This window comes from Trachymyrmex septentrionalis, unplaced genomic scaffold, assembly GCF_001594115.1.
Source record: "Trachymyrmex septentrionalis isolate Tsep2-gDNA-1 unplaced genomic scaffold, Tsep1.0 scaffold22, whole genome shotgun sequence".
Taxonomy (NCBI): Eukaryota; Metazoa; Arthropoda; class Insecta; order Hymenoptera; family Formicidae; genus Trachymyrmex; species Trachymyrmex septentrionalis.
In genome coordinates, this window is record NW_017305375.1 from 3,187,363 (window position 1) to 3,202,687 (window position 15,325).

At 32.5% G+C, this 15,325-nt stretch overlaps 1 protein-coding gene across 2 annotated transcripts in view; it reads right to left on the reverse strand.

The window, feature by feature from the left end:
• The window catches only part of LOC108748373 (vacuolar protein sorting-associated protein 13B), a 16,820-nt gene extending 2,206 nt beyond the window's left edge, over positions 1-14,614 (reverse strand). The window contains exons 1-33 of one of the 2 annotated variants that reach the window (XM_018486505.1): positions 14,416-14,614; positions 13,546-13,841; positions 13,075-13,252; positions 12,914-12,992; positions 12,566-12,741; positions 12,370-12,473; positions 11,999-12,248; positions 11,743-11,930; positions 11,455-11,664; positions 11,242-11,380; positions 11,052-11,169; positions 10,836-10,978; positions 10,557-10,729; positions 10,311-10,490; positions 9,955-10,243; positions 9,692-9,854; positions 9,231-9,618; positions 8,953-9,079; positions 8,649-8,816; positions 8,357-8,574; positions 8,048-8,258; positions 7,778-7,982; positions 7,478-7,655; positions 7,018-7,344; positions 6,726-6,929; positions 6,464-6,579; positions 5,983-6,337; positions 5,781-5,900; positions 5,294-5,413; positions 4,913-5,176; positions 4,217-4,846; positions 4,051-4,146; positions 96-3,663 (exon numbers count right to left, since the gene is read on the reverse strand). In XM_018486505.1, the coding sequence (XP_018342007.1) occupies positions 96-3,663; positions 4,051-4,146; positions 4,217-4,846; positions 4,913-5,176; positions 5,294-5,413; positions 5,781-5,900; positions 5,983-6,337; positions 6,464-6,579; positions 6,726-6,929; positions 7,018-7,344; positions 7,478-7,655; positions 7,778-7,982; positions 8,048-8,258; positions 8,357-8,574; positions 8,649-8,816; positions 8,953-9,079; positions 9,231-9,618; positions 9,692-9,854; positions 9,955-10,243; positions 10,311-10,490; positions 10,557-10,729; positions 10,836-10,978; positions 11,052-11,169; positions 11,242-11,380; positions 11,455-11,664; positions 11,743-11,930; positions 11,999-12,248; positions 12,370-12,473; positions 12,566-12,741; positions 12,914-12,992; positions 13,075-13,252; positions 13,546-13,632 (9,772 nt within the window). In that variant the 5' untranslated portion in view covers positions 13,633-13,841; positions 14,416-14,614. Of the gene's footprint in view, positions 1-95; positions 3,664-4,050; positions 4,147-4,216; positions 4,847-4,912; positions 5,177-5,293; positions 5,414-5,780; positions 5,901-5,982; positions 6,338-6,463; positions 6,580-6,725; positions 6,930-7,017; positions 7,345-7,477; positions 7,656-7,777; positions 7,983-8,047; positions 8,259-8,356; positions 8,575-8,648; positions 8,817-8,952; positions 9,080-9,230; positions 9,619-9,691; positions 9,855-9,954; positions 10,244-10,310; positions 10,491-10,556; positions 10,730-10,835; positions 10,979-11,051; positions 11,170-11,241; positions 11,381-11,454; positions 11,665-11,742; positions 11,931-11,998; positions 12,249-12,369; positions 12,474-12,565; positions 12,742-12,913; positions 12,993-13,074; positions 13,253-13,545; positions 13,842-14,415 lie in introns of those variants that run through there. The other variant, XM_018486506.1, reaches the window with a different exon arrangement.
• Between the last annotated feature and the right edge of the window lie 711 nt (positions 14,615-15,325).

The following is a 15,325-nucleotide window of genomic DNA, read 5'->3' on the forward strand; positions in this document are numbered from 1 at the left end:
AAATAACATTTATCTGTTTAAAAACATAATTTTTGTTACCCAAATATTTATTTTTTTATTAAAATAATGTAATTTTGTAAATATAAAATATATACCTATGATATTTTCATTTATTTCCCAGACGTACTCGATGGTTATTAAAGAATCTTGTTTGATTTTTTCCATATTCGTCATTAAACAGTTATTGCTGTAAAATGCCATTTCTCTATTGGGCAATGGATTTTGATTTATTAATACTACGGGGAAATCGAAACCTCCCTGATCAAATAATTGATTATCTAATTGTAAGTCGCCTATGTAACAATCGAAATTAATAAATCTGGCTTTTGAATTTATAGTCGTAACTAAATCTGTCATAGATAGACTGGCGACTTCGATTCTTTGTGCGTTTTCATTAATATCATGAAGGATAACGATAGTGCAAGCACGCAAGTAAACGATTGCAGAACCTTCCTTCGAATGAGTTGAATTAGTGTCATCGATAGATTTCAACCGATCTTCGTTAGTGCAAGTTTTTGTATCCGTTATCTTAGGAACTAATTGCTTTGCATTGTTCAAGGGCATTTGTTCCGTCGTCAAAATATCTTCTTGAGCTGAGAAAAAGCTCGTTAATGATGTTGAGCTACTCGAACTTTGTACATACAGTAACAGTTTATCTTCTTCTAGTCTCTTCAATGAAGGAGGATTATTGTATATGGTGTCGTGATCCTTCGCTGTGCTCTTTTTTCGTAACAATCTGCTCCTAATGTCTTGAGCTGATATTTCAATTTGGGAAATAGGCACGATGCTTATGTGAGTGGTATAGCAGCGATTATACATTATAAGCTTTACATCACCATACGAAGGTAATCGCAGGTACTGATCTATTGGTGTAGATGACAATGCGGACAGATTTACGCCTCTTGACCACTTTAAATTTGCTTTCCCTATTGCTTCATCGTTTTGCGCGGTAGAAAATAACACATTCGATGCGCTTGGAACCGTAGTGTCGGGTAGTCTGTTACTGACACAGGGAAGAGAATAGTGGGACGTTGCTCCACTGTCGACTTCGCATATCCATGTAAAATGAACGCTATCCGGTAATATCTCATTCCCTTTTTCATCGGCTTGTCCCAGCAAGATTTTGAAGCCGCAGGCGTTCTCAATTAACAGTTGCGGATGATCATCGCTGTGTATCACGACGAACGTGGTGCCTTTGTCTTCCTGCGTCGTTACAATGACCGGCATAGTGGAACAACCGTTTGGAATCACGACGGATTTGCGGCTCATAACTTGATCCACTCTGATCGGACAGGACCATCTGTGGCCGAGACTAAGAGATATGTACAATACGAGCGGCTCGACGTTACTCTCCGTGTACAAGGTATACCATTGCACGATCGGCGTACCCTGTCTCTGATCCTCGGACGGTGAGATATTCAGGCTGCAGGGAGTGAGATCATGGGGCAACTGGAGATTCCGCGCTTCCTCGTGCACCGCGAGCGTGGCCACGCACAATTCTTGAGGTGTCAGATTCGCGATCACGTGGCTGCTTGTGATCCGCACTAGACGCATATCTTCGTGCATCGAAGAACCGATGTTTAGGATGGACACACTCGTGCCGCAATCCACGAATGTCTTGATGTTCCCCTCTACCGGCACGAAACCGCAGATTCGAGGCATATAAAAGCTCTGGCTCCAGTCGGGTCGTGCCAATTGCAACGTTTGGGATGTGTAGTAAGTATCGCCGATTCCGACACCCACGTGAAAGGTATTCTCCAATTTGGGTGGCGTGACTATGCCGTAGTGAGGAATCTGACAGAGCTCTGTATCCTCTGACACCAATGAGATGTGACAGCCTAACGAATTCATTACAAAACACCAAGGCTGCAGTTCTAGCAGCAGAGTGCTGGAGACCAATCCTGCGTCCTGATATTTCACTTGTACATGCGTCTGCGGCTGTTCTGCAGATATCCATTCCTCAATATCGTCTCCTTGGAAAGGCCATTTTACTTGATCTTTTCTGTCCTTGAGTTCTTGCAGAATTTTATCGATATCCTCAACGTCAGGTCTTCGGAAAAATTTTCGTTGATCCACGGAACTGTACGAAAGCGGCACATAAGGATTCGACGCGGAGACTCCGGATTCCAATTGAAACGTCAGCTGGTGGAAGTGCTCAAATGTACCGGGGCAGTACAGCTGTTGACATTCGCCACGACCGTTCACCATTGTGCAAGATGACATCTTCAGAGACGGTGTTTCCATCTGTACTCTGGCTGGTACTGGTAGGTGTGATCTGATCATGTACAGGGGACTCAATACTGCAAGGATTTTCATTTTGTCTTGTATCATCTGCATCACAATCCGTACCCAGATACTCAAAAATTGACCGCGTTCTTGTAGAGGTACTTTGACGAGCCACGGCTGGCCCCATTTGATATTGGGTTGCAATGGAATGTCCCCGGTCCAAGATAAATGCGTCAAGTTGGTGAAACGTAACCGCATTGCCATTTTTTTGTTACTCTCAAGCATGATAGACGACGGAAAACTCTTGCCCGGTATGGTATACACTTTCTTGGAGACTATTACCTTAGAGCCAACTTCTTCGTATTTTACTAATCTCATCTCGAAATTATCCATTAGTTGATTGGAAATCACAAGTTGCCCCGAGAATGTTACAAGCTTTTGTGTGGCAGAAAGCGACGTAACGTTTACGAAGACCACCGTACTAATCATTGAATTATTGAATTCTATCACTTGGACTCCATCCTTGTTAACGGGAAAAGACCGGCTCCATATCCAGGCGTTCTCCTCAATTGATATCCTTATCATTTGATTGCCAATCTGTCTCCAAGAATAAAAATTACATTGCCTGCTCTCGAGAAGTATGCTATCTCCAGTGCCACTTTGACCAAAACGTATAGGTATGTTGCTATCGTTGGCTATTACGTAACGTGTTAGGACAATTACGCTCTTTTCTTCTTCGTCGAAAGATGCCAGCCATAAACGAGTAGAAACTGCAAGAGTGTGAGTTATCGCTGGTCCCAATTTTAATGTAAACGGATTGCACGTTAATGACGAGTCTATCTTTTCCGATAACGATAACTGAAATCTTCCTTCCAAGGCATCTAGCACTTCCTGCATAGTCAAATGACTATAATCCAACACGTGTACGCTTAAACTACCGCCGATGTCGAGCAGTATAGAATCATCTATCCATTTGTTAAATACCAGAACAGCTCCCTTCTGTTCTACGGACATGAAACATTGTATTTCGGGAATTTTTCCGTTTAGAGTATACTTATCCAGTGGTGGCGGCAAATTATTATATACACTTGTATCGATGTGATTGTACAGAGATACATGGAGAACGCCGATATTTAAAGCAATTTGAATATTCGGTATTAATAAGGGATTAAAGTAGGAGTCGATGCGCAAGCAGGCAGCGAGAGCACGAGCGGAAACGATGCTTTTTGAGAGTGGTCGTTTGCCGTTAGACAGGATAACTACGCGCCACACGCAAGCTACTGCTCGTGCCGGTGCTTTCTCCGGTAGATCCAATCGATAGGAATCGGTTTCCGATAAATAAAAATCGGCGTAACGCTGGTATGACATGTGACTATCACTCCAATATTCGAGAACGCAAGGAATTTTGTCGATGTAATCACCGTCGGCATCCACTGCCTATAACAGAAAGAATTAAGAAAATAAAAATATAATCGTGGCCAAAAATATTATGTATCTTATTACCCATTATTTAACATTTTAATTTAAAAATTGATTTACGGCATTTGCTAAATTATCCGTTGTTTCAAGAATCTTTTAAACTTATGTATAATGTCGATAATTACTAGGAAACAATACAGGCAAAAGAATTTTAAATCAATAAAAAAAATATAAGTGCTTAATATTTTTACAGCCAAGGTTGTACTATTTCATGCTTAAAATTAGAAAAAAATATCTTTAGACATTTAAACAAAATTATATTTTCCGACATAAAACATTTGTCTTTTTGTATTCAAAATATTAATATTATTCACTTAAGATACCGAGCTTAAGATTCTCACTTACTTCAAATGGAACAGGAGATATATGTATCCTTGTTAACATACGCGATTGCGGATATCTCCAAGCCATCGCTTGTTGAGGATAAACAAAAAATACCACCTGCCAAAAAAAAAAGATTAAGACTTTTTGATTTCAATTATATTTATGACTTTAATGTAATTTAACTAACTTGATACGGAAAAGGTAACTCATCCGCAGTGCCATCAACGAATTGGAATGCACCCGCCTTTAGATCATCCTTGTAGTGTTGTTCAGTCGATAACACAATTTGCTTTTCATTTTTATTTTCATTCGTAGAAACCGAAGCAAGCTCGCTTAAGAGCAACTGGCAGTCCTGCATAATCATTTTCATAATTTTTATTTGATCCGGTCCAAAATCTAGATATAGGCTCTCACTGTCTGCCTGTATTTGTATTTGTGGAATAATCTCGCTATTGTACGAAGATTCCCAAAGTAAACAAGTCGTTACATTGCAACACCATGGGTTTAATAGTACTTTGATATTCCCATTTAAGATAGCAGATACAATGAAAGAATCTATGGACAGATTTGAATATATCCTGTCTGGTCTGAGAAGTGTCGACAGGTTTCCATTTAACGATGCTAAACTAATAATAATTTCTGCTCCAGTGTCAGTCTTTAAAGATAATACAATTTGTTTAGTATTTAAATGTAGATCAGGTACACTGAATTTCCTCGATTTTGTCAACGATACTAAATTTTGAGAATCCGTATGCACAATCTCCTGTTCCTCTGTAGATACTTGTGTAACATTGTCATCAATAAAACACGATACTAGCTAGAATATAAATACAACTGTAGAACTGTTGAATACATAAATGTTATACATTCTTTGTTAAGTTACCTTATTCCGTATATCATAGAGTTGGTTAAGCCGAGATAAAGAAAGATGTACTTTTGTCGGTCGTCCCATTTCAATGAAAAACTGGCGGTTTTTGCCTAAAATCATTTCAGATTTTACTGTCGCAAAAGAAGGCGGGATACCCGTATCTGGATGTGGATCACCATGTTTTGTTTCTATCATATAAATTTTGAAATCTTTTTCGGTCGGTATTGCGTTTAGATTTTGTACATTGCCAAGTGCTGTTGTTATATCGAAACAAGATATCTACAAATTGCATAATTCAAATAAAATATTTAAACCAGTAATAGTCAATTAATATATACAATAATCATATTAATATTAAACAACAATTTTTTGTGAGTAAATAATAATAAGGCATACTTGTATTTTTTTAGATAAATGTTGCTGAGAGAAATAAATATTTGGTTGATTGATCATTAGATAAAGTAATGGTTGTTTTACATTATTATTATCGTCTTCACCGTCAGTTTTGTGTGTATCCTGAAAATATTAATTATATTTAAAAATTAGATAATATTAACCCGTACTGTACAAGATGGATGACTAGTGATCGAGCAATTTCTGTTCGTACAAATTTCTTTGAGTTTTTCGGTAATTATACTATATTTTATTATTTTCCAAAATAAAGTTTTAATATTTATTTTAAAAAGTTATTAGTAAATTTTTAGAAATTTTTTGAATCAATCTGAATAGGTGAAAAAAATAGACGGATCTAGTAATCTCCCATTTGTATAAATAAGTACACCAAATTGTATCTTGTACGGGTTAATACTATAATTAAATAAATTAATTCCAATTAAATAATTGAATTAATTATTTTACTTGAAATATATTATTTATTACTCACTACATTATCCTCTAAATCAACAAATGTACTCTGGACTTCATACAGAATAAATGTTACTTTTCCACAATTTACTAAAAATTCAAATGGTGGAAGTATCATAGTTTCAGCAGTGGGTCTTCCCTATCATAATAGAATTATTATTTTTAATATAAATTATAAACTCAAAATCACAAACCGCTATTTACATGCATAAAAAACTTACAATTATTGTTGAATGCATGCTGGACATTTCAAAATCGACACCACTGTCTTTTGTGAAATCAATATCTGAATCATCTGATGTTTGTTTCAACCAGGCTTTAATAGGCTTAATGCTTTGAGATCCTGAAAGAGATCTTTGAGCTATATTATTAAAACTATTTTTATCATCTATTCTTTCGAAACTTCCAGATAGTAACGTTACAAATTCATTGTTGAGCGTTGATATTAATTTAATTTGATCCAAATTTATTGTCAATTCTATGTCTGTAATACAATTTACTTCAACGGCACTCCCACAGACTATTGTGTCTCCTTTAAATGTGACAGCTGGGGCAATAATTAAGCTAAGGTCAAATCTAGAATTAAATATTAAAATTAGGATACGGTTGTCATATAGATTTATACACATATATATTAATTAATTAATTAATTAATTATAGATTTATACACGTATATATTAATTAATGTATCAATTGCATTACTTTGTTAATACTGGAGATGTTGAAAAGTATGGATCTAGACTACTACCATTCCCGAGCTTATTCCATTCCAATGCTGGATTCTCGTTCATTGTATATAAGTACGATTGAGACATTCTCTAAAAATAATAATCCATTGCTTTAATTAATCTAATTAATCTATATAGTATTAACGTTTTAATAAATTTTGTTTATTTTTAGTTAATATATAAAATATTTCCTAAGAATTTCTAGATTTAAAAGAAAGCAAGTTTTGATAGTAAACCTTATTAATGCTTAGTTGATAATTCTTCCATGTAGTGGTATATGCACATACTCCTTTAACACTAATTTGATACTGACGATCTTCTACAGCTGAACCTGGTACGTTTAATATATTTGCTCGAGCAGCCAATTGATATATATCAGTTCGCAATGGAGTTCTACAAATTGGATTTTCTGCATCTGGCGTAATACGAATCCCGTCCAACTATATAATATATAATATCCATGTAAATATTATATTTTTTTAAATATTATATTGCTAATAAAATTATACAAAAAGCAAAATAGTTTACCTGAAGCATTAATAAATCATGTTGTAACTTATTCGTATCAGTAAAAGCTGGCATCATGAGACGAAAACCTTTGAATTCCAAATGTATCAGTGGCAATAATTCATTATTTAAGTTGGTTACACCAACTAATGGTGTTGCCATGTTTTTATTACAAATAGATTCTGTGTTTTTCTCAATAGATGAACCAAGGCACGTAAAAGGTTTCATCAATTCAGCATATTTGCTAATTACACTTATTGGTAAGATTATATCGACCATTTGCATTTTGATAAGTATTTCAGAAATGTAGCCGTTCGTAGATAACGTAGAGTCAAGCAGCATTTCTTTCTAGATATTCGAGTATCAGAGTTTTTATTAATTTCAAAAATAAATAGGATATTAATATTCTACATTATAATTTAAACAAGAATGTGAATAATTATATGGGTAACTAGATATAATAATTAAATACTTATTTTACCTTTTGAGGCTTGTAACGTTTGTGAGTACCCCAACGTGTGTATACATTTCCAGATTTTGCACGAGTAAGTGTAAAACTTACAAAACCAGAATCATCACCTTTCTCCAAATTATCTTCTCTTCCGCAGAGTACTAGCCCAGCATATTCACCAACATCCCAATTTAATGCATGTGGACCTCTATCAAATCACAATGTAAATGTAACAATTAAACAATCATTGCACATAATAGAAATGTTATTTAAAATATTTCTTGCTAAGACTTTAATATATGTATAAACATTTTATAGAAATAAATTTACCTAACATAATGAAATATCGTGGCTGTTGTAATTTTATTTTTTAACTGCATATAAACCGATTGTAAATCTAATGATGTTATAATATCTTCCAGTTCTAACACTAATTTTAAAGAAGGCGTGTCTTCTCGTCCCATAATGTATAATTTAATTGCTACTTTTGTTATAGTCCACTGAATCCATGCCGTTACAACTAAACCATCTTTTTCTGTAAAACTTGAGTAGTAGTGACAAAATAAATACAACAAATAAATACATTCCATAAATACTTACCATGTCCTAAATCATCTTTTGATGTAGACATAGTTGAATTAGTATCTTCTTGATACATTATTTGGGTCGGAGTGGACGGAGTTTGAGGTATAGCAGGAAGAACAATTTGCATTTCGTTGCTCTGTGGTACAATTACGTTGTCTTTCCGGGAGCCGCAAAAAGTTTGTAATATTTTGATGATATTTAAAACTATACTGCTCATAAAAATAACCTGAGATATATAAATGTATGTAGAAATTTATATTCTTTTTAATACAAATTTTGTTGCACTTGATATAAAGCACGGTAAGAATAAACAAAAATTAATACCTGATCCTCCGAAAATGAAATAATGATAGGCGAATTATCAATGTGTACACAAGCACTTAAAGCAGTAAGTGTATTTAATTCAGTCGCAGCTGTCTTAGTTGTAAGAGCTACCGTAGCATTTAATGTAACTTTCTTTATAAAGTTCTTTTGTGTTTGTTGTTGCAATGTGTAACAATGAAAATCGATAAGACTCAATGTCCATGGAAAACTTTGCATTTCTGAAATAGTAATAAATTGTAGTAGTTTTTATTGTAAAATAATAACTTTTTTTGCAAATTCTAGATAAACTTACGATATGTCCATATAGATTCTGGTAATTTAGCAGGAAGATTTTGTAGATATGAGTTCAATATCTCAGTATTCAGATTAGATGAATGTATGAGAAGACTCGGTAGTTTTATTATCATTATTTGTAGATCTTGATTTTCTATGAAAGCTCTATCTTTGGCTTGTTCTATGCCTTGTAATACATTTTATTAATTGTTATTATAAGTTATAACTGTATTAATAGTTATCAAAAAGCAATAACAAGATTATGAACAAATTTAGAAATAATTCAATTTCTACGTTATTTGGCATATAATTAAAATATTTACCATCAGCTCCAATACCACTCATTGTATCAGACGGAATATATATTATAATATGTCCTATATAACCATTCAGCACAAGACTGCACCACCACGAATACGACTCTGCTAATCTGACCAGTATCCCCGATTTCTGTAAGTACTAGACTATTTATTTCTATCTTTAATACATACAATATACCATACTGTTTTAAAAAAATGGTTTTTTTTAATCAATTTAAACAGTAATCAATCGCGATACAATCGTTATGTGATGATATATAAATGATAATTATAAATAATACCTGCTGTTCTCCTTCCGTTTTAAATTCATTTTTCTTTTGTATTTCATCATTTCGTAGTGTTTTCGATTTTTCTGTTACGGCTGATCTTTTTTTCTCTTTGTCCGACGAACTATGCACGCTTTCATGTAGACTCGGAAATGTCTTTTTTCGTGTGCCTGTATCAGATGATGTACCTTCAGTAATCAATTGTTGGCTGTCTGAACGCAATACATATACATTTCCCAATTTGTGATAAGTGGCACAATATTCCAACCATTCAAAAAAAAGTGGGTCTAGGGATGCTCTAATTTCAGAAATTTTAAATGAAACGAGAGATGGATGTGTTTGCGTTTCAATACTTTTAGGAAACTGTATTACAATAGACAACAGCGGTACATTTCCTGCATCACTAAGAATATAAAGAATTAGTCAAAATTTACCAAACCATCAAAACTATATTATTAATATACATATATGCAAACCTGCTATCATGATTTTCTGGCCCCGAAAGAATAAAGGCTTGTTGAGAATCATTGAATGCAAATATTTTTATAGAACTTATATTGACTTCGTTTGATATCGTAACTGAAGACGATACATTCTTGTAATTTATATTTTCTAAGCATAATTCTAAGTACACTGGACCTGTAATATACGAAGAAAATTTTGTAGCTTTTATATATTTTATAAAATAAAAAATAAAAATTTATAAAATAATAAAATATAGTATTTAATACTCGCATACATTTCTCTTGACACGCATCATTAAAGAGAGTAGAACAGACAAGTGGATTCGTTGTATCTGCAGGATTAAAAATGGAAGTTATTATAGCCGCAACAGCCATTAATTTTGCTTTAGTTCCCGTGATAGTAACACTATCTGATTGAAAGGAATATGCCTTTTGAATCATGTCTATATCTCGCCAATACTGAGGATATAATAATATTTTTGAGGAAGTTTTCACTGAGTGAGGCATTACTATTAAAGTGTCGCAAGTTTTCATTAAGTGAAGTTGACTTTTCACTCCAATCACCTACAAATATTTCAATATCAATCTTGAATGTGTGTATGATAAATATTGTGCATAAAACTTTGCTCACTTGTATATCAGTAACCGCATGGCACTGAATGAACATTTCTGGTGACAGTTCTGTTAATTTTGATGCACAAGCTACGAGTCTAAACGGATACATAGGCTGTACTATAGTGGCAATTGCTTCATCGCATTCAACGCTTACATAAGGATCATCTGTTAGAGCTGGAGGTAATGGAGGTATAATCTAGAAAGGCATTATTTATAAATGTCTAAAATAATTAACAAAAAAAAGGTATAAGAGATATCTTACTCGAGTTTCAATAATTTTACGTTGTCGTGGCACTCCAATGACACAATGATCTGCTAATTGTAACTGTAGTGACGCCCTTTTTAATACAAATTTTGTTTCTATCATTGATATGTTTTCTTTAAGTGCTTCATATTCTTCCAATGTAACAAGAGGCAATTCATCAATAAGAGGATCTAAAATATAAATTTTAATGTAGCGCATCTACTTGCAATTTTTTATTTAATATAAGATTAATAGTTAAATCAAAATGCATGTGTACTAGCACTGCATTGTATTTACCTGGTTTCATTACAAGATAAGGATTATAATCATATTTTGCGGCAGCTTGTTTGATGGTATCAATACGATGAAAAATACCGGAACATAATCTGATTGTCAAATCTCCAGTTACATATCTTATTACTCTGCGTTCCTGGAAATTGCTACAAAAGATAAGTTGTTTATAGAAATTCTTTTATTCTTTTATATATAATTATTTTAAGATTTTTCAAACACCTGTATTCAAAATTTGAACCAAATTCGAGTAATTTTTCAGGCGTTATATCGTCAGGTAATTCTACGTAATAAACATAATCCATCACAAATGCTGGACATCTTTCTAATAATTTGTCAACTAAAAAAGATATAATCTTTATTATTTCTTGTGTATAAGACGTGTATATGTTTTAAATATATTATATTATACCCGAAATTGTCGTCAAGTAATGATCTATTCCTTGCTTATAATCTCTTTTTTTCCCTTTATTTTCCGTGGCTTCTTTGTCAAACAATGAATCTTTTAAGTGGTCAGTATTCAAGTTCCCAGCTATTACGTAAAGAGGTGGCTATAATAATAATTTAGTTCTCAGATATTCATCTAATTTTATATCTTTCTGATAATAATAATTAATTACATTACCTGTACACCATCAGCTACTTCTATATGTCCACAGCTGCATGTTCCTCGTGGATAAAGTTGTACACACGCCACTCCAACTTGGAAAGTTGTCATTGTTATTCCTTGAATTAAAGTATCTGTCACAACTCCGTTTAATCGAAGTGATAAAAAGGATTTGTACCTAAGTTTTCGAGATTTATAAAATAATTGCTCTTTGACACTTTCAACAGTCTGTAAAAATGTATAAAATTTAGTTTTTTATTTCCATGATTAGAACAGAAACAATTCTGAAGTATACTACATTTATACCTTAAATGTTAAAGTAGCATCATCTATATAAACACCTAAATGTATAGTATGACCAGAATATGCCATTTGTTGCTCAGCAGACCAATTATTGTCCCAGTAGACAGGTAGAACAGATGAAATTATATCCCAAGCCCAACCACCCCATCCAACTGCATCTGTGGAAGTCCCTGCTACCTGATTTGTATCATCTGAAATGTTATATATCATATATATTCCCAAAATACATATTTCAGACAGTATTCAAGTAATATTAAACCTTGTACAACATCTTCTCTCTCATCCACAATAATGGAGGATTTTTCCTTTATTGGTGGAAATTGCTTTGTTTGTAACGCCATTACTAAGGCAATCAATCTTAGGAGCATCGGTACTTGTTGTTCAGTCATGCTAAATTCCATTTTCTCACAATGAAGATCAAGTCTCGTAATAGATGCTCTCTTTAAAGTGTTGTTATGATAATTTATAATCATTCGGATTGTCATTGAACATCGATACAAAACAGGATCCTGTAATATTAATATTTACATTATGCAAAATATCGAAATTACGCAATATTTTTTCAATATAAAATATTTTCTATATCTTCAAGATTTCTCACATAAATGTAAAAATATATCTTAGAAATACCTGATATATCTCTATCTTTCCTGATGCATCCATTTTATCTAAGCACAATGTCAAGTCTTGAATAGTAATAACTTTTCTAAGCATCACTTCTTGAGTGTTGACCTCTAAACATTAATTGAATTTATTAAAATATTTTAATTATAAGTGTAATTTTAAGACAATTTCTGGCTTTGTGATTATGCATAAAAATATTTACCAGCAAACGCTGGTTCCCATTTATTGTCGACGGTTTGCATACTTAAAAATCTGACATTTATGCTAAGAACAATATCCTCTTCCACATATTTTAAAATGAGATTGTTGCAATGAATGGTGATATTATTAATAACTTTCGTAACTACACTCTTTATATACCCAGGTGGAGCTTCTTCTCTACAATGAAAAATTAAAAGTGTTATAATATGTATATATTTTATGATACTAAATAAATATTAATAACTATCAGATAAATAAATAAAAATACAGTTAATAAATAATACTAATAATTACTAATAATAACTAAACAAAATTTCATACAACTTAGATTGTGAAAAACAATACTTACTGCACTATCTCCTTCTTCTTTTGTAACGTCGTTGTATTGCTTTCTATGGTATTTTCATCTTTTAATTTTAAAATGCACTCTATAAAACAGGCAGTATATCAATATTATCTTGAAAAAAATGCTTCTAATTTATTAAATGATATTATAATATTATTATTTACCTATAGTATTAATAGTAACAACTATTGGTTCAGACGTAATTTTTACCCAAGGAACATGTATTAACAATTCGTGTATATGGCCACTAACAAAGACGAATGGAAGATTCAGTTGCTCCTCCAATACCTCTAATCGTAGATCCAAATTCTGAAACGATGCATCTCCACCCCATAAAGATACCTGCAAGAAACGTTTCTTTTTCTAAAATATCTTGAAGAATTATTTTGTGTTAGAAATCATATCATTAAGTATGCATAATATATTATTTATTTATTTGATACTTTGGAACAAGCAACCACAGCTTTATGTTTAGAAACAACACAATTATTTTAGTCACATTTATTTATCCTTACTTCCTCAAAATCATTGATATGGAATAAAAGAAAATATGAACTTTTAACACACACACACAAATACAATTTCCAATAAAATTAATACAGCAACATTTTCCAATGTATGTATATATATTTTACCTGTGACTGTTCTGGTTTAAAATTTTTTACATATTTTTCTACATAACTGAGAATTACTGGTGTTATGTAGGACTCCAATTTAAACATTGTGCTTGGTAGAGAATATGTAGCATATTTTTATAATTCCCTTAATTAAAGATGTCATTAATTGTCTTATCAAAAACTCCTTCTTTGCTTCCTCATAATAATGACATATTGTTATGTGATTTATACCATTTCTTTGTGTTCAATAAAGTATCAGGCAACAATTTGGAGTAAATATTGTAGTATATCTTGATATAAACATGTAAATTTGTCTGAAAATTATAAAATGAACTCTGTATAGTTATACAGATCATTGTATGTAAACTCTGTATAGTTATATAGATCATTGTATATTAAATTATAGATTTAAAAAATGATACTGTTCATATCATAACGTACAAATTAAATAAAAAAGTAAAACACAAAAAAAAATTTTGCATATTTAGAAAAATTATGTCCAACGAAAAATAGACATATAGAGAGAGATGTAAAAAAAAGGTTGACTTTTAGTGTAATAGATCGTTACTTTTAGTGTAATAGATCAACGAGAAACAATTTATAGGAACATCAGTCGTACGAGAGACATGTCTGAAATTATTGAAAAATTCTACTGACGTAAAATTGAGAAAAACTGTATTATATCATCAATGTTATAGTTTACTCGTACGATAATCACACGCGGAGGAATTGGGTTAAATGGAATCATCGTGTAGCTTGAAAGAAAACAAATTTATTCGTAATCGAGGCACTTTCAACGGAAGAAGACATCTCGTTTACAATACGGTCCAGGACGCGATTACAAAATATTGTGATGTGTGTACGGAGGATCACACAGCTGATTCACACCTGCCAAACAATGAACAACTCCAGTAAAGACACGTCACGAACTATTACACGAGCCCGTTTTGCGCCACGAACGTAACGGGCGCTGCGACAGCATCGATTCTGTCCGCCGGATGTAAACTTTCGAAATTTGAAATTATTGAGCCTCAGTCGTGGAACTCTCTTGCGATTCGTTCACGCATACGACTGCATACGATTTCTGTTAACCTCAATATACCGTTTGTGTCCCAGGTAGACACAGACCGCCTCGGCCATCGGCATTGATATGAAGTTGCACCAATGACCAATTGTAGGCGTACGGAGTGTGCGCGTTATATGTAAATATTTATGTATCATGACTGTGCACCGTGTTGACATAATTGTTCATACTGAACATAGATAACGAAATAGAATTTATAATAAGTATAGTTTTCAAAATTGCAATTGCTTGGAATTTTTTTTTGTTTACACTAGATGTGCTGTCTGGTTATTATTTTTTCCTTCATATTTTTATGATGTTTGAATTTCCAAAACTTTGCATTTTAAACGCGGTTAGACTTAAAATTGTTGGGATTTTAAGACAAATAGCATCTTTTAATTAATTATATATATATTTTTATATTACTATTCCTGGGAGTTTAAATTTTAGCAATTAGCAGAATGTTACACCGTTACAAATCGACGATTAAAAAATTTTTAACGTCGGTAATGTCGGTAATTATAACAATATCGATAATTACAGATAAGATAATCAGCTATCTTACCGACATTTTATTTTATAAAAAACTTAAATTATATAAAAAAATCGATTTATATAGAAAAAATATAATAATAATGTAGACACACACACGCACGCACACATGAGAAACATATACATATATCATTTCCTTTTTTTGTATAATTTTATTAATATATTTATGTTTAATCTTTTTAT